Consider the following 23,710-nt stretch of genomic DNA (forward strand, 5'->3'; position numbering starts at 1 on the left):
CCAGTTACTGTTTCACTCTCCCTTCCCTCCATTGGGGAAAAAAAGAAAAATGAAATTGTTGTAAAAATATTCGTATTCAAAAACTTTCCACAGTGGTTATAGGCAATTTGAAAAGGTATTTTAAGTATGTTATCATGATTTTCTCGAGAAATTAGGCTTGATCGGAACCTCTGCAGCTATATGTATAATAGATGCTGAGGATGATTTTGAGAAGGAAAAGTCACTTAGGAAAATGAAAGGAGGTAAAGGACAGAATTCCTCCAAAGCTTTATCTACAACCTTAATATGTACATCTTCTTTCAGCCTTGTATTTTCAATTGCATACAGGCCATGTTTGTTGGGTGGTCTTGTTAACACCTGGAATTTAAGCATGTTGAAAACTGAGTTTCCTGACTTCCTCATTACTGTCAACAACATGATCATCCATCCTCCTGTGATTCTAAGCTTGGAAATACATATGCCTCCTTGCTGTCCATGGCCCACTATGATTAGATCAGTTTCCAAGAACAATAAGAGCCTGACTTTGTGATAGTTCTCTGATGGAATTTTTCTCTCACACATCCACAAATCTGTTCTAGGAAAGAGAACATCTCCATCACCTGCATTATTAGTGCAGCTCCCTAATAGCATCTCAAATGGTCTGATCCATTCTATGTTGATGTTCAGGCATTTTACTCATGTCTGACTCTGCGACCCCATTTGGGATTTTCTTGGTAAATGTACTGGAGTGGTTTGCCATTTCCTTCTCTGGCCCATTTTTCACAGATGAGGAAACTGAGACAACCAGGATTAAGTAACCTACCTAGGGTCACCTAGCTAGTAAGATCTGAGGCTGAATTTGAACTCAGGAAGAAGAGTCTTCTTGACTCCAGGTTTAGCATTCTATCTACTGTGCCAGCAAGCCACCCCTACTGCAGCTACAATTTCACTCAAATACCAATTTTATCAATTTTATTTATTTCCCTTTTCAAGAAGAGCTAAAGGTTCCCTACTACCTATCACATTAAATCAGCTACCATACCAGCACACAATCTAATAATTTCTCAATACCAATTCTGAAAAATCTTCCTAACTTCCTTACTTCTATTATTTTCTCTGCTCCAAACCATCCTTTGTATTATTAGCACTGCTCCCTTGAATCTCTGACCTTGGGATTAATCCTTCCAGATTCGTGAGTGAATGAATGAGAATCTAACTCACCATACCTAGGCAACTGTAGAACACACACCATGCTTCACATCCCATCTGACAGTCCACATAGGTCACCTTGTCATCTATTCTGGTACTATACATTAACCTGTCTCCCTTTTTGCCCCTCAAATCAGGCACAGTATTCCAATCAATGCTATATTTGTTCTGAAAAAGGAATGCCACTTGATTGCCTTATGGAAAAATTTGCCATACTTGCATGTCTTCCTAGATCAAAACTCTTTTCCTTGGCCCTCACTTGATTGTATTAGAATCAAGTAAGTTCCTTGAGGACTTATCTTTGGGAGATCACCACAGTTTAGCATAATCAGTAGACCATAATATGAGTGTAACAAATGCTTTTTCAGTCATTCTTTCATTCATTGTCTTTTCCTAAACCATAACTGTAGAAAACATTTAAGTTTCATTATAAAATGATCAATGGTTTCCCATTATTTAAGGAATTTACTAGAAATTTTTTAGCCAGATATCCTTGACCGTCTACAGTCAGATTTCAGATGACTTTTCAGGCTTTATTCTGTATCACCCTCTATTAGATGACTTACTCTCCTATAAAGTCAGCTTTTTAGCTTTTTCACTGTTCCTTGATTGTCATATATTTTGTATATTCATGATTTTTCATACTGTTTCTATGCTGGAAATTGCTCACATCTCTGCCAATTTAAATTCTGCTCATCCTTATTAACTCAAATGATAACTCACTCATGAAACCATGCCTCATTTTCCCAGTTTGAAGAGAATCCCCTCTTTTATAAACTCTCAATTTATTCTTTACAAGAACTTTCACAATATTTTAATTTTACTTCTCCGCCTATACATCTCATTTCCACCTATTTTACTGTCAGTTTCTTGCAGGGAGAGACTGGGTATTATTCACCTTTATATCCCCCTCAGCACCTTGCACAATATTTTGTACATAGTAAGCCTTTATGAGTAGTTGTTTGTTGAAAGAAAATAGAAATGAATCAATTAGAAATCAACACTATTTTACAGAAGCTGTCCCTTCTAACTCCAATACCTCCTTAAATTCTTATTTATACAGGTATCCCTCAGTTTACTACATCTTGCTCCAGAAGTAGCCCTGTCTCCAACTCTGCCCCATAATTTACACCAACATTTCTATGGGTGTGGAATTTCAATAAAGTGGATTATTCCTATGATTTCGCATATTCTACTCCCTTTACCATGGCAGACTACATCTCACATTACGGGGACCTTCTAAGTTTCTAGTGTCGCACACACATTCTCCTTTTGTTATCCATTATGTTCACTACATGATCAGCCCATGTCTTTTTCTAGTTATGCTTTGTTTCCATATCTTTTATATCACTTTTTGCATCCAGTTTTTTGTCAACAATTTATAACAGCTCATGTATGCCCACCATCCTTTGGGTGACTCTTAATTCTCATTCCTTAGAGATTGTGGTATCCTGTGATCCACAGCCATGTAGCATCTTTGAAAGAATATTGATGTTAAAAAGATGGCCTTCAGGAATGTGAAATCATTTAAACTCTTGCACACTTTGCCAAATTAATGTAGCCTGTTTTCTTCCTCCAAGTCAGTTTTTGGCTGAATTTATTCATTGTCCATTGTAGTGTCTGTCCAAGATATATAGACTGCTGGACCAAATTCACAAGATGTCCATCAAAATGTATCAAATAATCTTGACCATTGGCCAGTCTTCATCCTCTTAGTGGATTGTAGCATGACTCCAAGGGTCATGAGATAATGAGTAAATTCAATTCAAAGGAATGAGATAATGTGTAAAGAGGGTTGTGTAGTTGTGTTGGAGAAAAGCCTTATGATTGACTATTAGGAAGGGGAGGGGGGGGTAAGATGCATCTCATTCCTTTGAATTGAGTTAAGTTGAACACTATCAAGCATTTGAGAGTCCAGGCAATATTCCAGCATTTGATGCTATCAGCATAATGTCATTTATAATAAGAAATTTCTAGAAGATCTCTCACCATCTATCAGGAATTCTTCTTTATTTCAGCTCTATCCTAAACACGTATGACAATGATTAACAGGTCTCAAGATGATAGATATAGAGCTAAAAGCTATCTTGGAGGCTACTGTGTTTAATCCTCTTCAAACAATTCCAGAGAGGTTAAAAGATTGGCCCAAGGTCATGGAGGGAGCAAACTTCAGAGGTGAATTTGAGTTCCTCTCACATCAGAAGCAGTACTCTTTCTACTGTAATATATTTCTCTGTTTTATGTCTTGCTGGATTTTAATAATCATAAAGCCTTTGAACAAAGTTAACTCAGTTATATCTTTGAAGGGATTTCATAAGATTTTAATATTTGTAGGGGAAAACTAAGACAGCATTTTGCACTACCAAGTCAAATCCTTTTTTTAAAATAACCAACAAATAATAAGCACTGTGAGATCTTGTAGTATTAGTGTTTTTGGCCAATCCTGTCACTCTAAAGAGGTCTGGAGTAGATTATTATTTGTGAGAGCTTACCTCATATTTTCATGGAGGATGTTCTCAGTAGAGGTACAGATTATTCTCATAAAGATTTTGTAGAGGGGAGACAATGAATTTCAGTTAGTAATTACTGGTATTTTCTTGATCGCCCCTATTTAGAAGGAATAGTGTCTGTGACTTTCCATCCTTGACCAATCATTTGGCATCTTCTCTTTTAGATAGAATGGGAATGGATATTCCAATGGATTCAAAAGCATGGTGCCTCTAGCACAGACTTCCTTAGAATGTATGTAATCTGATCTGTCTTCTTTAGAGTATTGTGTTACGCATTGCTTATAGAAAGACATTTTACACATGCTCACTCCTCAGGTAGCTAAGAAAGCTACAGTAGGAGAATTGTAAAAGATCCTAGGTACTGGGCACTTAGGTAGTACAGTGGATAGAGCATTGACTCTGGAGTCTGGAGGAGCCAAGTTCATATCCAGTCTCAGACACTTGACACTTACTAGCTTTGTTACCTGGGGCAAGTCATTTAACCCCAATTGCCTCACCCCCCCCCCCAAAAACTAACTAAATAAAGATAATTAAATAAATAAATAAAATTAAATAAATTTAGATACTAAACATGTATCTAAAGAGCACATCATCAATTTTAGTACAGGCATATCTTGGAGATATTGACGGTTTGGTTTCTGACCACCACAATAAAGTGACTATTCCAATAAAGCAAATCACATGACTTTTTTTTGGTTTCCCAGAGCACGTAAAAGTTATGTTTATACTATACTGCAGTCTATTAAGTGGGCAGTGGCATTATGTCTAAAAAAACCCACCAATACACTACCTTAACCAAAAAATATTTTATTGCTAAAAAATGCTAACCATCATGTAACCTTCAATGAATTATAATCTTTCTTGCTGGTGGAGAGTCTTGCTCGATGTTGATGACTGCTGCCTGATGAGGGTGATGATTACTAAAGGTTATGGCTGGAAATTTTAAAAGAGATCACTATTGAGATTAATTTTTATACAGAAATATTTATTTCAGAAGGAACGATTACAAATATATAACAAAATGAAGTATGCATTATGTAAGTAGTAGTCCTGTTCATAATGAAACAACATCATATTTGAATGCTTTACTTAGCTATTTCTGGAACAAAAAGGAAAATAAAGAGATTTGCTTAAAAAATTAAGTGGACCACTAGATTTAGCTCAATCTTAAAAATTTAATTAATTAATGATATAATTCTTTTAGTTCTTTTTTTTTGCAATTTCCTTCCTTCCTTCCTTCCTTCCTTCCTTCCTTCCTTCCTTCCTTCCTTCCTTCCTTCCTTCCTTCCTTCCTTCCTTCCTTCCTTCCTTCCTTCCTTCACTGTCTTATTGGTTGCTATATTTTTCCAATCCCTGGAAATAGGGAAATTAGATATCTCTTAAACTTCTAGGCTAGAGATCTAATCAAATATTTTCCCCCATATACATTACACTAGGGCTCAAAATTGTTTGTTTTGTTTGTTATTCTTGCACTGCCAGATTCCTCTGACAATTTTACTCTAGAACTTAGATAGATTGTTATTTTCCTTCCTTCCTTCCTTCCTTCCTTCCTTCCTTCCTTCCTTCCTTCCTTCCTTCCTTCCTTCCTTCCTTCCTTCTCTCCCTCCATATCTCCTTCCCTTTCTTCATTCCTCCCTCCCTTCATCTCTCTCTTCTTATTTTTCAGACACAATGTCCAAATTCAATTGCAAATTGGCACTTTTTTACCTTGATCTTAGACCAGAGGTTCGGGAATTCCTCAGAAACAAAGCCTTTTCCCATATTTGGTCCTCATTCAGTTTTTACAAACATCCTGACCGGGCCTTTGGTGGTCACCATTTGTGTCAGATTCTCATCTTGAAACTAGTTATGTATCTCTGTCCCTACATTACACTCACTTATTCTCCAGTGTTTAACTCCCTAGAGGAAGTCCTCAGATTACCTCTCTTGATTACCAGAAAAATCTTAGGTATCTTTTTGGTGACTAAGGGCATTAGGTCTTCATACTTGGGCCTATCAACATAGCTAAGTAGCTCTGTTTATCTTGAACTATTCCAATATGATCTCTGCACTTTCTTATTCTAGTCTCCATCATGGAGTACTTCAGACCTCCATCAAAACAATATAAAGCTTTTATATCCTGACTTCTTGACACAGAAGAATATATCATCTATTCCTAATGGTGTTGCTATAGATCTAAGTACTATACTTTTCATAATACTATTTCACCTAAAATAGGGTTTTGATTGTGTATTATACCTGGGTTATACCATTCAGTACTCATTGATGGTGTTTCCTCAATTTTAGAACATTGTTCCCTGTCCCAGTTCTATTAGCACTACTGAGATTAAGTTGGCACAGAAATATTTACTTCAGAAGGAATAATCACAAATATACAAACTTGTCCCAACATATGGAAGGCACAATCTCCCTCCACTCTTCTACCACCTCAGTCTCTGGAGGGCGGGGAAAGGATCAGTAGGTTCATGGCTTAGTTTAGTTCCTATAAAGCATAGTCCGAGTTTCAATCCCAAACCTCCCTCAGGCTCGAGTTCCAGACACCCTGACTTCTTGGGGTTTCCCTGATGATGTGGATGAATGGCTGCACCATCCTGTCCTCTAGGCAATGTCTCAAGCACTTGAAACTGAGAAGGATAAACAACAGAAAAAAGAGACAAACACCCTCAGATTCATTTCTTGGAACTTGAATAAAAGGGAAGGAATAAGGGAAAGAAAGCCCTTCCCTTGGGTGAGCTGGGATCCTCACCCTCTGGATGCAGCAGGTAAGAGTGGCTTAAAAGAGTACAGAAGACAAAAAGATCAGTCAAAAAAGAGAGCTCAGCTGAAAAAGAGACAGCAGCCAAAAAAATGTCATTGGCTCATTCTCAATAGTTTGAAAGATTCAGGCAGCCGGTCAAAGGAGGCCTTTTCTTCTTTGCATATCCATGTGATAACCAAACTGGACATGCCCAGATTAGCTCAGGTTACACAGGAATCAATTAATAATTTTAAATGTGTTTTCTTTCTACAATCCATTTCAGTCTCTTGACTTTATCCAAGTCAACGTTGTCATCATTCAACCCACAAAAGCTGATGCTACTTTTGCTCATGCCATTTCATTTCTTCCACTTAAGAAAATATGATCTTTCATCTCCACTAATCTATGCTCATTATTTTCCTTTAAGAACTCACCCCTTCAAAGTTTTGCTAAAGCTGCTGTACTGTTGCTTTAGGTCCTCAAGGCTTTTGTATCTAGTCTAATTTATACCATACTCATTTTGTGAATTTTATCAATATGTGGAAACTGGTCTGTTTGAAGGGAGAAAGTTCATTTGAACATGGGCCAGTCAGTTCTGCCCAAACATGGAGAAGGCTATGGTAATTTAAAATCAGTTTAAATGCTACTACTTTTGGAAGAAGGATTTGATAATCTAAATCTGAAATTATCTATGAGAATCCCAATGAATAAAACCTATTAGAAAATGTTTTAAAACACTAAACCTTTAATATTTTAGTTTTGTGTTAAACAGATATAAAAGGTTATCTCAATATAACCCTTGAGAAGGGTTTTGTTTATGTCCCTTACCAGAGGCCAGAGCCAACAACTCTAAATGTTTTGAATAATACTAAATATTTCTCTGCATTTGGCTGGAATGAATTCACCTATGTACAAAGACCACTTGTAAATGATCTAGTTTCCTTCAAAGAGCTATAATATTTTCAGTGCTCTATAATCCTTCTCATAATTTGTGAGGGCACATGTTTTCTGTGCCATTAAATCATACCTTACTAACCCTGAGATATTAGATCCAATATGCTCCAGGGAGTGAATTTGACTTTTCATATGTGAAAGCTGGAGATCAGGCTGCACTTAACCAAAGGAGGTAAGTCTACAAGAGGCAGGAAACTGTCTCCTTGCAGCATTCTGAAGAGGGAGGGTTATCTTCCTACTAGAGGTCAAGAGAAATCTTGTGGGAACTTGTGAAGTAATCTCAGTGAGCCCTAATTGAAAGTATTGTCAAAAGATGGGTGGAGCCCTGAGTTTTAAGTGTCAACACCAGATGTTAGTAGCTTAAGTGGTGTTCCGTGATGTTGAAGATGGGGTGGGGTGGGGGCCTGAGGAATATTATCTTGCCTGGGGCTCAAGAAAGCCTTAAGCTTCATCCTACCCTAAACACTACTCACTACTGACCCTTTGGGCTAATACAATATTAGACAGGACTGACATTTCTGAAGCACAGGTGGCTGTGATGTAAGGCTTTAGCTGAGTGAACATATAATGGAATTTAAGGGTGGAGGGACATAAAGCTTACCAAAAATGAATGGTGGAAATAAAGGATGCCATTCCCTAGGGCTTGGGAGGGAAAAGAAGAACCATATACCCTACTCCCCCAAAAAGGGTGGGGGAGGGAGAGACTCTTAATGTGTTTCTTTCTTTCTTTCTTTGTTTTTTTTGTTATCACATATTGAGAACACTAGAATTTTAACTAAGACAAATTAATTAGGATTGGTTTCATCTCCAAATTCTATTACTAGAACAGAATTGAATTGACCTCAGCTTAATATTTACTTTGCTTTCCTTTCCACCAAGACAGCTAGGAGGGTCAGTCTTCCTTTTTTTACCCCCAAATATGTAGAGAAATGTCAGGGTGGTAGAGACCAAAATGAGAGAGATGGTCATATTTTAAACAAGCAACTTCCTTTGAAATGAAAATAAAAGGGAAGATGCATTACTTGAAAGAGTTTCCTTAGTACATAAATGGTAATTTCCTCAAAAGAATTGGCATCATTGCCTTTCATTTATCTTTAATAAAAAGGAAGAGGCAGAATGACAAAACCATAATTGCCATCCCACCCCTAACAAAGGCCAAACTTCCTCCCTGCATTTTGGAGAGCAGTCACTTTGCTGAGAATTGTAACAGCATTTACAGGTCTTACGCAGTCCCCAGCAGAGAGTGAACAAATGCTTCTCTGACAGAACGTGATCCTTGAGGTGAGGTGAAATACATTTAATAATCCACCATACCTAAGCTACCAGGTAGTACTTGAAAGATGTAATTTAGGTAATGGGAACGGGACTTTCTGGGCCATTTATTGTAACTCATATGATTATAATTTACTTATCCTGATTCCTCTAGGATGTCAATCAACAATCATTTTTTGAAGTACTTATTAGATGCCGGGAAATGTGTTAAGTACTGAGGAAAGAAAAGCAAAAATATTGTCCTTCCTTCAAAGAATCTACTTGCTGATGGAGGAGATAATATACAAATAACTATCTATGTATAAGATTTGTACAAAATATATGGAAGATGACCCCTCTGGCAAGGCATAATTCCAAGGCAGGAAAAGGTCTCCTGAAGAAGATAGGATTTGAGCTGAATCTTGTAGGGAGTCAGGGAAGCTAAGAAATAGAGGTGAAAAGAGAGGACATCCCAGGCAATGTACTGACTTGGAGTCAGGGGATGGAGTGTCATATACCAGAAACAGCAAATAGACCAGGATAGCTGGATTGTAGTCTAGATGAAGGGGGTCAAGTGTAAGAAGACAGGAATGGTAGAAGAGACCAAGTTGTTTAAAGACTATCACTGATCCTGGAGATAATAGGGAAACCCTGGAGTTTATTTAATAGGAACGTGGTCAGACTTGTGCTTCTGGAAAAGCATTTTGACATCTGAGTGGGTAGATTGGAGTGTGAAGAGTTCTGATGAAGCCCATATATTATTGGTGACTTAATGGTTGTGGAATTAGGGCGTATTATAATTTTTTTTTTTTTACTTATTTGTTTTTAACCATTGTTTCATACAATGAAAAAAAGAAGCTAGTATTTTAGGAAACACATAGGCTATGTTCATATTGGAATGAGAAGCAGAACCTAGAACCAGGATACATGTTTCGTTTGAGGTCTTGGCATTGAGAACGTTCAATGGGAATTAGGCTTTCCATTGTCTACTCTTCCAGGAACACTTTTCCTTGGTTGCCTGGAGATGGCCATAATGAAAACCAACAGAAGGAAGGAAAGTATCTTATTAAGTAGAAATACTTTAAGCCATAACTTAACTGAGTCCATGTGCCCAGTATATGTATATTCCTAGTTTTAAGTAATTTCTTCTACAGAAATTTGAAACGTCAGACTTTATAAGACAAAAAGCCTTTCTACAAAGTCAGACATTCAGGTTGAAATGCAACTTGTGTTAAATGGTGAAGTGTATTGATAAATTCTGATTTCAGAGTTTAGCTTTATTTTTATATTTATCTACCAATGTGAGTATTATATGTAATGTTTCAGTTCAAAATCCATCCAGGTCTTTTCATCCTCTGGGACTTTTGTCAATGTTGTTGTTGTTGTTCAGTTGTATCTGATTTTTTGTGACCCCATTTGGGGGTTGTTGGCAACAATACTAGAATGGTTTGCCATGTCCTTCTCCAGCTCATTTTACAGATGAGAAAACTGAGGCACACAGGATTAAGTGACTTGCCCAGGCTCACACTGCTAGTAAATGTCTGAATCTAGATTAGAACTCAGGTCTTCCTGACTCCAGACCTAGTACTACATGCTCTATGCCAGCTAACTACCCTAACTTTCATCAATATCCTCACATAAATCTTTAAAAAGGGTCTATTCAACAGTCAGGAAATGCTAGGATCATAGATTTAGAGTTGGAAGGAACCTCTGAGTTCATCAAGTCCAACCCTTCATTTCACATAGAAGGAAACTGAGGCTTAGAGAGGTTAAGAGATTTGCCCATGGTCATACAGTGACTAGGGTCTGACAGAATTTTAATCCACATTCTCCTGATTTGCAGCTCATCATAATATTTAGTACATCACTCTACTTTTAATATTTTGACATCAGTTTAATGCCTTTGAATGGTTTATTGATTCAATAAAGTCATTCTCATCCCATAAATATATAAGAATTAGAGTATTTTGTTAGTTATTTTAGGTAAGGTAGATTGACTGGTAGGTTGACTCAATCAAGCCTTATTAATGGTTAAAAAACCATTGATTCTGTAGAACCAAATGCCACCTTAAAGACTCTTTCAACTAGTTATTTACGTTGTGTTTGAGATATACACACATACATATGTATATGTATATGTATCATGTATGTATGTATATGTCTATATGTATATATATGTATGGATGTCTCTGTGTATATATACACATATTTGTATGTATGTGTATATATATTTGTGTGTGTGTGTGTATATATACATATGTGTGTGTGTGTGTGTGTGTGTGTGTGTGTGTGTGTGTATTAGGCTAGGTCTCCAAAGATGTGGGTAAAAGGGTCTCCAGTTCTTTGCAAACATTCAAGGTAACAATATAACTTGGGCATAGGACAATTTTTATTTCAACGCACAGAAAATATAGAAAACACAAAGGACTCACATTAGGCCATAAATAATTGATACAGTTATCCCTCATTGAGACCCATATTCCCTCCACCCCAAATCCAGGTGACCTCTATAGTCTTCCTTACTCTGTGGCTTAGACCCACTGAAAAGAGAAATTTACTTCATATAGTTAGGGAGATAATTTCCTCACATTCCAGTGAATCATTTTTATTACCTATCATTATTATTTACCTATTATTATTATTATTATTATATTATATATATAATATATATTATATTATTACCTATTATTTACCTATTATTATTTATTACCTATTATTATTTTTATTACCTATTATTATTATTATTACCTTTATTATTATAATCTGCAGCTTTATGAAAGTATTCTATAATTTTTCCCTGAAAGTTATTAGGAAAGTGAGCATATTCCCACTGAATATGCACTATCTTTATAACTCAAGTAGGAGAAGGAAAATTCCAGGTATTTTGCTTCCATACATCTTTGCTACCAGATTCATGGCCATATACATGGCCCTCTTCTTCATGAGAAGCTCAATCTAGTTAGGAATTCTTTCTTCTCTCTCTAGAATATTAGACCCAAAATTTCTCAATAAAATTAGCATTGTCAGAAAATTTTTCTTTTACCCAGTAAGTTGGGTTTCAGGACTTTTTATCCTTTGACCATATATTTCATTTCCCAATCATTGCCATTTTTCAAGCTGAGAAGTTATATCTATGCCAAGCCATGACAGAGCCAGGAATTCAGGTTACAAGAATAGTTCTTAGGCTATATGATTGAAATGTCCTGCCAATGCTTATTCCCATCAACTGTTAAGCTACTTGGGTGAGAGCATACGCAACTACAACTTATCTGTACCCCAACACTTTTCATTATTGACTCCTAATAGAGGGTTTCTGTATGCATTCATAACCTATTCTTCCCATAGGACTCAGTTCTACCCTTAGTTCTACTTCTTTCTGGTTTACTCATCATCTCTCTAAAAGGGGAGAAGGCCCAGTACTGTCATTTCATAGGCCCAGCACAAATGGATGTCTTCAATTGACAGTAGTTGATTCTAAACCAACCAAACCATCATCATCAATGATAGCAATGAGATTATTAAAAAGCATATTCTCATATCATTCATAGCATATGCAATCAAATTCCCAAGCAGAGGATCACCCTCCTGTTATTTTATACTTTTTCTAGGAACTCCATTGATGAACCAACATATTTAAAGCAGTTTATCTGTCCTGACTTAATCCTTCCTAAGACTTCTCAATTCAGGCCTATTGTACCATCATTCACCCAGGTTTCCATGTTTAGACTGTTAAGGTTCTCTTGGCTTCTCCCCTTTCCCTCAGCTCTCTTATCTAATTAGTTAACAAGTTCTATTCCTTCCATCCCCATAGCACCTCTGTTCTCTGTTCTAGCTTCCACCACAGGTCAGTTGTTTTTCCAATGAGGTATTTTACATTTTCTTCTATGCTTTCATTCTTTAGAATTTGATTAATTCTTGATGTCTCCTAGAGTCATTAGCTTCCACTCCACTGATTTGCAACTTTTAAGGAGCTGTTTTCCTCAGTTAGCTTTTGTGCTTCGTTTTGCATTTGGCCAATTGTACTTTTCAAGGAGTTGTTTTCTTCTGCAAGTTATTGTATCTTCTTTCCTCTTTGGCCAATTCTACATTTTAAGAAATTGTTTTCTTTTTCTAAGTCATTGACTCTTTTTTAATAATTCCCTTGCATCTGTTCTTTATTTCCCCAAGTGTTCTTTCACTTTTCTTATATGATTTTCAAGCTCCATTTTGGGCTCTTCTATGAGTTCTGTCTGGGGTTGAGACCACTTTCTGTTTTCCTTTGGGGTTTTGCCCATAGGTGTTTTGATATTTTGGTCCTTTTCTGAGTTTGTGTCTTGGTCTTTCTTGTCACCATAATAACTTTCTATGCTCTGATTCTTTTTTTTGCAGATTTTTGCTCATCTTTTCTTGCCTTTTTCCTTTCTTTTAAATTTAAGCTCTGCTCCAAGGGTTGAGGGGGCACTGTCTCATGCTTCTTGTGCCAGGGATGGCAGACCTTAGATGTCTACTTGGCACTACACTGATGTTACCCTGAGGTCCATGGAGAACCCTAGTGTCTGGTGGTTTGCTGAGAGGGTAGGGTGAGAGGTGGAGGTCTAGGGTTCTGGAAACTTATATGGTCATGAACTGGTGTCCTAGTGCTGGTGTCTGGTGTGTGCTGAGGTCAGTGAGTGTTTCTGCATTTCTCTGGAGCTACACTGAAGCTTGTGGAGGTCTGGCGGCTGTAGACTGCTTGTTTGCCCAGGAATATGGCAGCCATAGGATATGAGGCTAACCGTTTGCCTGGGGCTATGCTGAAGAACACAGAGGGGTCCTGCTGTTAGTATTTGCCTGCTTTTCTGCACTGGGACTCAGGATACCTCACTGGTTTGCTGAGGTGGAGCTTGCTGCTGGCTTACTAGGACACTTCCTGTCCTGGACTATGGTCCTCTTTTATTGGAGTGAGAGAGACCTTTCCCACTGATCTTCCGACTTTCTTGGCCTAACATATGGTTTCACCCTTTTTTGCTGGTTGTGCTATTCCAGGATTTGTTTTGAGGTTCTGTTTTATGGCTATTTGGAGGTGAATATGGAAGAGTTATGGCAGTTTACTGCTTACTCTACCATCTTGGCTCCCAGAAGTCCCCAGAATGTTTTTAAATAAGGGAATAACCATATAATGGCTGTGCATTTTGAAAGGGCTATGTATTAGGAACAGCATGCTGGTTATAATATAGTTTCTAGAAGGAAGAAATAAGAGGCAGGGACACCAATTGGAAAATATATTTTCCATTAATACCAGAAAGATGTAATGAGGGCCTGAAGTAGGGTGGGAAGATGGAAAAGAAGGAAAGGATTTCAATGAGGTTTTTAATGAATGCTTTTCAATTAAGTCATTAATTCACTTATACAGAGGTCCTCTTGTATTTCATGAACTAAACTGTTGCCTGTATTTCCATCTAAAATAAACAATTCAGCTTAGATGATATACAACCCAAACAGTGTCCCTTTCCAAATTGGAAAGTTGGTCTAGTCCTGCAGCTGCATCCTTGCAACTATACCGTACCAGAGGACAACCTGACCACCTATCACATCAACCACAGAAAGTCAAGACACACCCATTGTCCCACATTTGCCAAATTAAAAAAAAAATGTATAGCAACAAGCTCAAAGAAGGCCAAACCCAAATGGAAATGAGAGGGCACTCCCAAGTGGGTGTGACCAAGTTGGTCACACTGGAAAAAGAATAGTCTCCAGGATAGGGTTTTCTGACAACTAAAGCAGTGATTGAATCCACCAGCCATGCACAAAAGGAAAAGTTATTTCTAACTGTGAAGACAATGGATGTTTTCCAAGTAACAAAACCAAGGAAGCTAAGAAGCTAAAAAGTTTCCTGTTTCTTATCTGAAGAACTCAAATTCCTCTGAGTAAATCAGGTCATAAAGAGCTAGTCTCAGACCCACAGACTTTCACAATTGAATCTGTCTCATAGAAAAATCTAGTTATGACCAATCTGTATATCTTAGAAGGGTTCCTAGCACAGTGGATATGTATTATAACATCTAGGACTCTTCCCAGTTAGGAATTGGTTCATCTTTTTCCAGCCTAGCCCCTAGATCTAAAATATCACCACACAACATTTACAATGAAAAATCTCCTAAAATGCAGGTTTGATCTGTAATGTCCTCCCTCACTTAATAAACTTCCAATGGCCTATTACTCTCATATGAAATAAAAACTCCATTCTTTGTCGTCTTCTCAACATGATGTCTCCTTATCTTTCTAGTCTTTTGAAATGTTACTTGGCTTACTTGCTGTTTCTCACAAGTGATTTCCCATTTCTATGCCTTTCCCATTAGCTTTTCCTGATTCCTGTAATGCTCTCTCTATTCTAATTTCATACTCACAGAATCTCTGGCTTACTTTGAAATAACCCAACCACCCCTTCTTCCCAGTGGTGGTCGCTTCCCAGTCTTCCCAACAGCTATTGCCTTTTTCACTGAGGTTGCCTTCCATCTACTCTGTATTGATTTTGTGTGTACCAATTCATATACGTGTTGTCTCCCTCATTAAAATGTAGTGCTTTTGAGGGCAGAGACTATAGTTATTTTTCAATATTTTAGCATAGTGTCTGACATAAGCTTAATAAATGTTTTTTGTTTCATTAAATATTAATTGGAAAAACTTGATGCTCTTTCCTTACTGAAAACAGGAAATTCTTAAAGAAGGAATGATTGGATAATTTGGTTCTATCTGTAAACCATCTTATTCATTTTCAGTCCTCCAGAATGAAATGGTAGTGATGATAAACCACCTTCAATGTACCCCTGCATCTAAACTAGACTTACCTTGATCTTTCTTAATAAACCATATATATATTCCCTGATTTTGAGGGACTGTGACTTCAGCTTCCATGTCATAGGAATCATATCTTACATTCCTAAAGGAGAATAGGGGGGTGGGTGGGAGAAGTTTACCATCACTCCCATTTCATCCTGCAAGATTAAGTGTTTGGGATGGTCTCCAGCTGGAGGTGAATTATTCAATTATCCCCATCACAAAATCCCATTGCTGCTAGACAGATGGAGAAGAGAGAGAGAGAGAGAGAGAGAGAGCAGTTGTGAGCATAGCTACAAAAGTAAGATAAACTCAATGCTTACTCCTTCTAATTATACATTACCCAAGACATGTCAAGTAATATAGGGCATTACAAAAATAACGCCATTATTGCTCTCTAGGCATAAAGTCCAAGAAAACATAACAAGCGCCACCAACAAACTCTCTCTGTCTCTCTGTCTCTGTCTCTGTCTCTCTCTCACTACACACACATACACACATACGTATACACATATATGGACAAATGTATTCATGAAATTGCTTTAACATTTGCAAAGCACGTCCCATATATTAGTCCTGCTGAGTCTTGATAGCTGCTATAGGTGGATTTATTTTCATTTTACAGTTATGGAAACTCAGGCCCCAAGAGGTTCAGTAACTCTAAATTCAGGAATCTATCTCATACATAACACTGCCTGCCAAGGAAGGATCTTATCTCATACAGATAAAAATATATCCAAGAGTAGGAAGATATAGCCAACTATGAAGATTTGGGTGTATGTATTGACACAATTGCACAATACCTGTTAGAGAAAAATAAAAGCTGGTTCTCCATGGATTGAGTGCAGAGAATTCAAGTGTATCTTATTGAATTCAAAATTACTAATCCATTTGTGATATCTTTCAGATAACTTCTCTGATTCCATCAACTGAACTACAGTTCTTTTAGCCCTAATCTTAAAATTATCTTTGATTTATCCTTCATCCTTTGTATCCAGTTTGTCACATTCTATCAATTCTTCTTTTAAAATATCTCTCATATCCTTTCTCTCCATTTATAGCCTAATGCTCTGCTAAGACTTTTGTCACCTCCTGTGGTGTGTGGATTACTCCAAAGATCAGCTAATCTCAGTTACTTCAGTCTTTCAGTTTTCCAATAAAGATTACATAGCTCTAGGAGGTATATTTTCTTTGACTATTATTTTCATTATGTCACTCCTCAAAAGGCTGATCCTTTGCTTTTATTGTCCTCATGATTGAGGAAACTCTCTCTACCAATGAAAGGCAATACCTTCTTGGCAATTTTTGTCTTAGAGAATTACCTAGAGAACCAAGAACTTAAATCACTTGCCCAGAGCCACACACATTTGTTGCACGTGTTGGAAGCAGGAGTTGAACCCAGGTTCTCCTGACTTTGATTGGCTCTCCACTCCTTTGTCACACTGCCTCTCTTATTCATCAACAACCTTCAGCAATTCTGTTTTCTACCAAATCAACTTGCTTTCAAATCCCTTTGTAATTTATGCAACCTTATGTTGCATAGCTAGCCTTATTTCCTCCTAATCTCTAGCAAAAATCCTTTGCTCTAGTTAGCTCAATAGGAAAGTATTCAGACTTCTTTCTGCCTCCAAACTCCCATTCATATTGTTACTTTATCTTTAATTCTCTCCCCTCTATTGTGCCCATCCATATTTTACTCATCATTCAAGGCCTGACTTAACTCTTATTTCTTCCAAGAAAGTGGTCTTTCTTGACTCCTACAATCCTTATTGTGAAAAAAATTCCAGATTTGGAGCTAGAAAATTTGGGTTCAAGTCTTGACTCTGCCTTTATGTAAGTTTATGTGCAGGACTGGGCATATTGTAGCCACACTGAGCTTCAATTTTCTCATCCCTAAAACCTTAATGACAAAGCTTATACTAGAATCTCAGAACTGGAAGCAACCTTAGATTATAACTTTGTCTAGTTCAACTCATACCTGAAAAGAAATACCATCTACAACAAAACAGACAACTAGTTATCCAACCCAAGCTTCAAGATCTCCATTAATGGGGAACAAGCTCTATCTCAAGACAGCCCATTCTTTTTTTAAACCTCTATAGAATGTGTTTTTTCCTTATTGTAAGGAGAAGCTTGCCACTGTGTATCTTCCACAAATTGCTCCTTGGATCAAAAGAAAAAAGTCTAATCCTTTTTTACAGATGATAGGTCTTCAAATATTTGAAGATTGTTATCATATTTCTCCTCCCTCCCTTCCTCCTCCCTCCCTTCCTCCTTCCTTCCTTCCTTCCTTCCTTCCTTCCTTCCTTCCTTCCTTCCTTCCTTCCTTCCTTCCTTCCTTCCTTTCCTTCCCTTCCTTCTTTCCTGCTTTCCTGCCTTCCTTCCTGCCTTCCTTTCTCTTCCTCACTCTCTTCCTTCTATCCATACTGTCTTTCTTCTTTCTTTCCTTGCTTTCTTTTTAATTGTGGGCATGGTATCTAATATATACTAATAAATGCTTAGTTATCAATAGATCATTGCTTTTCCTTGCTTCCACATTTGATACTTTTGTAACCCAGTTCTTTGGTGAGATTTCTCTGTATTCACAATGATTTGTCTAAACATGTTTCCTATTTCTTCCTCTTAAGAACTACTTTTACTTATACCATCAGAATTTATTTGTAGGAGGAACTTCCCACCACTCCTAGGTTGACTTTTCCTGTTGGATTATAGCCAGTGTGGTCATATTTATCTCTATTTTAGTTATTTCTTTCTTATATGGATATTTTGGTTGGTGAAAGAAAAAAAGATAATGTGTATGGAAAATTGGTACAATGAAAGTGCTAGAAACATAGGCTACTTTAAGTTGTTCATAGTAACAGAAAAAAAAGCCTTTACTTAAGACAAAGATGGCCACAGTACATTGTGATTCAGGAGCTAGTTCGCAAATTATTGTTTTTAAAATTTGGTAGCTTATATCTGGGAAATGCTAAATTGACTAACTAGGGGCAATGAGGCATGTATATGAGGACTGTTGGAGATCATGCTAGATAGGCTGTTTTTGAGTTTCTAGTCCTAAGGTAGAGATGAGTCACTAAACATAAGTAGATCCTGTTTTGACAGAGGGAAGTTAGTCAGAAGACAGATGAAGCTGGAGATAGAAGACACCAAAGCTGACAGAAGACAGAAGGTGAAGAGAGACTGTTTATAGAAGATAGAACACAAAAGGTTAGATTAGCAGCCGCTTCACGTGGAGATAGTTAACTGGAAAAGACATCCTCTTCAACTCCTTTGTTGGGACCTTTGCTGAATGCAAAATGGTATTGCTTTACTGGGAACGGATTAGCTGGAGAAAGACTGCCTTGCCCTTTGTCACATCAATAGCTAGATAGAGGGGAAACCTCTTACAGGTGTCTATGTGCTTTCTGTTGCCCTTTAAGAGCTTAAGAGAAGGGGACAGAAATGGGAAAAGCAAGATTTTGCCCACGTTTTGCTTGAAGTTTTGGTGAATGAAGAAAAGGCATCATTTCTGGGAGGTAGTTGGAGAAAGCAGTATGTTACCATATGAAGATCTAGTTGAGGTGTTCTTTATTGCTCCTTAGCATATGGCTATGGGACCAAACCTGGACAGAAAAAAGGCAAACTCTAGGCTAAGGGCTACTGTTTTAGTGAAAGAGTATAATGCTAATATTGTTTGTCAAGAAGAGCCAAATCATTTCTTAATGCCCTGTCAAGGATGACTATTTGCTAAAAGACCTTGATGAGTTTCAACATTCCTAGAATAGGAATAAAGTCGTTTTGATCAATAGGTGATTCATAATGCAGGTTGTTTCCTAAAGAAACCAAGGACAAAAAGACTTGCACACCAGAGTTTTGGATTACCCCATACATGTGGGCTTCCCTTCTCACATGCCTCTTTGTTTTTATAAGTGTGTGTGCCTATTTCTGCTGTCTGCATCCTTGAAATCTGCTCCTTTAAAATCTATTCATGTCTTTTCTCTCCTCTTTTACAAACTCTAAAACATAATGGGAAATCAAATTTCCTGTCATTTCCACATTTTTTCCCATTCTGGTGAGAATCATATCTAGAATGGTAGTTTTCCTTTTCAGTTTCTCTACATTTTGAAGGATGAAATTACCACTAAGAGAAATCAAGGAATTATGAACTATTCGGCATTGGGAAGACAGAGCACTCCAGCAGCTGTCTGGATAATTGAAGTCTTTATCCCCACTACATCCAAAGCATTGTGCCAGGCTTGTGATCTGTTTTCCAAACTCCTCTTCTTTTTCCCCTTTCTCTCCAGGTGGTCTACAGTATATCTGATGACAATGTTGATTCTGTTTCTGCCTTCATTGGTTCTTACTTAAATTCTATCTCTTGTGCTTAGCTCCTCTGGTTTTTGGATTTCCTCCCATTCATATATTAAAGGTAATATTCAAGGATACTCTGTAATACTGTCCTCCTCCCACCTTATGTATCTCATTTCTTTCAAATAAAGTAAATTCTCCCAGGGTCACATTCCACTCATAGGACTCATCCAAATCTCAGTAATTTCTTCTTATGCATCCAAATTTGGTTTTTGGTTTTCCTAGTTCGTCTTTGTCTTTCCCCTCAATTGTCTTAGAAGCATAAGAAATGTTCTTCTTTTTATGACTATTTTATTAGATTTTGTTTCCTGTAAATTTCTACCCATCTTTACAGCTGAATTTCTAATAATTTTCCAATTCTTGTGAGATTTTTTTTTGGGGGGGGATCTTTTGTCTTTCCTACTCAGTGATTATCTCTAAAGCACATTGTTTCCTTGCTGATTTCTGGAAGTTTATGGATAATTAGGAGTTGAGGCATCTAGCCTAATAAGGAAAGATAGAAACCCTAACATTATGTGTAAGTAGTTTCCAGTATTTCTTAAAACAGTTCTGAGGGCCAAAGCCAAGCATGTATTGAACATCTTCTACTTCTGAGCACCTATTTAAAAATCAATCAGCCACTATCATTTCCATTTTCTAAATACGTAAATGCAAGCCCAGAAAAATTATGAATTGCCCTAGATCATACAACTTCTAAGTGATCATGGGTTTAGAATCAGTTCTTCCTGAGTTTTGGTACATTGGCTTTCCTACTTGACTAAAACAATAATAAAAATATGATGATGATAATAATAACAACACTGTATGCTTGCTGTTTCTAAGCTTTTTGCAAAGACTCAGTGTGGTCAGAGACTCTGACTTTGAACCCAACCATATGGTGAATAGAGGGAAAGAAAGAAGGGTAAATCCTGGTGGGCCCCTTTGCCTGGTTTAGATTGTAAAATTATATTTATTTATTTATTTTTTTTTTTAGAGTCTTCTGTGTATTTATTGTTTAACAGCAGAATGCCCAACACAGATCATCATAACTGCCAAATAGTCAGCTGTGCAAAATAGTATATATAGTGCTTAAGTACAAATGGGAGACATGATTTTTTTAAATAAATACTTAAACACAAATTTATGGTCCTACAAAAGAGCATTTAAACTAGATGGTCTAAGTTGATCTGTCTCCTTGGACCCACAGAAACTGTTATTTTCCCAAAAACCATATAATCAATATACTGAATCATCATCAGTTCCACTGTGTGAATAATGGATCACAATAAATGAGTCCCTTTTTCTAAGAGCTTTTTCTGGTTCCCCTACAAAACATGGTCTGGCCTGGATAAAAAGACAACAGGAATTTCTTGAAGGTCAATGGTCCAAAATGCTAAGTATGGTTAAGTATTCTACATGATCTATATTCACTGGTTCCTTAGTTAGGATGTACTTAGATTACTTTCTTCAATTCATCATACAGGACAAGCACGAAAGCTCCACCCATGCCTCTAAGAACATTGGACCAGGCACCCTTGAAGAAAGCTTTGCCACCCTCATCTTTAGCAATCTTCTTCCAGCAGTCAATTGTCCCAGTGTACATGATATCAGCTCCTTTGCGCCCAGACTGCATCATCATTCGCCGCCTTACTGTATCAAAGGGATAAGAGACCACACCTGCTACAGCAGTCACTGTTTGTGCAATCATCCAGCTTATCACAATATGAGTGTTCTTGGGATCTGGGAGCATACCTTTTGCTGTATCATAGATGCCAAAGTAAGCTGCTCTATAGATAATGATACCCTGCACTGAGACATTGAAACCTTGATACAAGCCACGGATTCCATCAGACTTGGTGATTTTCACAAGGCAGTCTCCCAGGCCTTTGAATTCCCTCTCAGTGCCAGACTTCCCAACATCAGCTGCCAAGCGGGTTCTCGCAAAATCCAAGGGGTAGACAAAGCAGAGAGAAGTGGCTCCAGCTGCACCACCAGAGGCAAGATTGCCAGCAAAATACCTCCAAAACTGTGTGTGCTTGTCCACTCCTCCCAAAAACACCTGCTTATACTTATCCTTAAAGGCAAAGTTAAGGGCCTGGGTGGGGAAGTATCTGAGGACATTTGCTAAGTTACCCCGCCCGAAGGAAAGCACCCCTTGTTCCTTAGGAATTCGGACTATACAATCCACAATGCCTTTGTACTGCTTATCTGCAGCAATTTGTTTACTTGCATGCTGCACCTGCAGTAGCAGCTTGACTCTCTCGATGGGGGCCACCGCCGTCTTGGAGATAGCAGCGGCGATGCCACCGGCCAGGAAGTCCTTGGCAAAGGAGATGGCCTGCTCCGTCATGGTTACCGAGGGGGAAGGTGTCGGAGTTGGAGAAAGAAAGCCGGGTGAGAGAGGGCCGAAGGCTGGGGAAGTCGCTGCCGCCTGCACACAGCCCCTTGCTACAGCTCGGACCGAAAAGGCGTAAAATTATATTTATAAATTATTTAGTTTGTGGTCTCTTGTAATTCCTGCAAATGATTTGGGAATGAGCTTTTATGAGTTATTCAGGGGCATCCTGTGATTTATCTGTTCCAAGAGAGACTCAGTCTTGACTTTAGTTCCTTTTTTCTTCTCCCCCTTCCTAAGGGAATGAACTTGACCATGGAATCCAAGACTAAAGTGTGAAACAAAGCTGAAATGAGCCTACGACTTCTGTTTTGTGCTTCTAAAGGTTCCTAGGTTCCAGTCTTGGAAATCTGTCTGCAATTTTTGTGGACAGCAATTAGGTTACAGAATTGACAAAAGTGGAGCAGTGACTTTTTCTTAAAACATAAAAGACAACAACGCAATCTTCCCCTCTGTCTCCATTATCCCTTCCCAGGGAATGCAAAAGCACTTATAATTTCTTGAATGCTTAACAGCAACAAAAAGTATGGCATAGTCAGTGAGCTTACTTCAGAGTCAAGAAGACCTGGGTTCAATTCCTGCCTCAAATTATCAGAGATCCAGGCAAATCTCTGACTATAAACTGAAGAGTATATGTTAATTTGCATTAGTTGAGGCAGTTCCCTATACCAGGAAAATAACTGATCTGGAAAAGAAAATTGTTATAATAATCAACAGATATTCATTAAGTACCTACTAGGGTCTGGTAATGCAAAGCCAAAGCCAAAATGGCCACTATCCTCAAGAATAGCCTATTATTAATATTATACTTTACAATTTGCAAAATTATTCTTGTAATGATATAATAATTGTACAAAATACACTAATAGTAATACCGATCTAAAAATGCATACTATTATTCCGAGTTTTTAAAATGAAGATAGTTTCAGAGTAGTTATGCAATTTCCTAAGTTCACATACCCAGGACATGACAAAACTAGCACTAAAATCAGTGCCTTCAGCTGCAAGATGGTTCGGATTTAGGTTAGAGGAATAGCAACCTTCTATCAGACACAGGAATTGTGTCACACAAAGGGAAAGTAACTCTTAGAAAATGAGAAATGAAACCGCATTCAAAAGAAGGCCTCCTTTGTCCCTACTGCCCCCCCCACTCAACTACACTTGGCTATTTAAGCTTTAGTGATTAGGGGGAAATACTTCATAGGGAAAGGATGAAGTAAGTTTTCAATAGCTGGGGCACAAAATGCCAAGTATTGGTCACTTGAGGATTATCAAATAATATAATGGTCACGGTGGGAGTCTCTGAAGGAGCTGACTGACAGAGCAGGGAGCCAGGACAGGAGTGATGAGTGAGTTACTGACGGGCAAAAGCTTTATTCATTCCCTCGATTCTCCATGTTTTTCATAAGAATGAAACATTGTTCTGAGGGGTTTTCAAAATAAATAGGCCTTTTACTGAATGAAAGAAGTATATCTCTTGATTAAGAAATATTCTAGACCCACAAACTGTAGCACTAACTTCGGACAATTCTTCCAAATGCATTCGTTCTTCTA

General features: G+C 37.7%; 1 protein-coding gene across 1 annotated transcript; it reads right to left on the bottom strand.

Annotated features, from left to right (window-relative positions):
* Positions 1 to 20,730: 20,730 nt before the first annotated feature.
* Positions 20,731 to 23,036, bottom strand: LOC140516789 (ADP/ATP translocase 3-like). The gene has a single exon (XM_072627704.1). The coding sequence runs from the start codon at positions 22,109 to 22,111 to the stop codon at positions 21,215 to 21,217; it is 897 nt and encodes a 298-aa protein (XP_072483805.1). The 5' UTR covers positions 22,112 to 23,036; the 3' UTR covers positions 20,731 to 21,214.
* Between the last annotated feature and the right edge of the window lie 674 nt (positions 23,037 to 23,710).

The sequence above is a fragment of the Notamacropus eugenii genome, chromosome Y, assembly GCF_028372415.1.
Source record: "Notamacropus eugenii isolate mMacEug1 chromosome Y, mMacEug1.pri_v2, whole genome shotgun sequence".
NCBI classification, from domain to species: Eukaryota; Metazoa; Chordata; class Mammalia; order Diprotodontia; family Macropodidae; genus Notamacropus; species Notamacropus eugenii.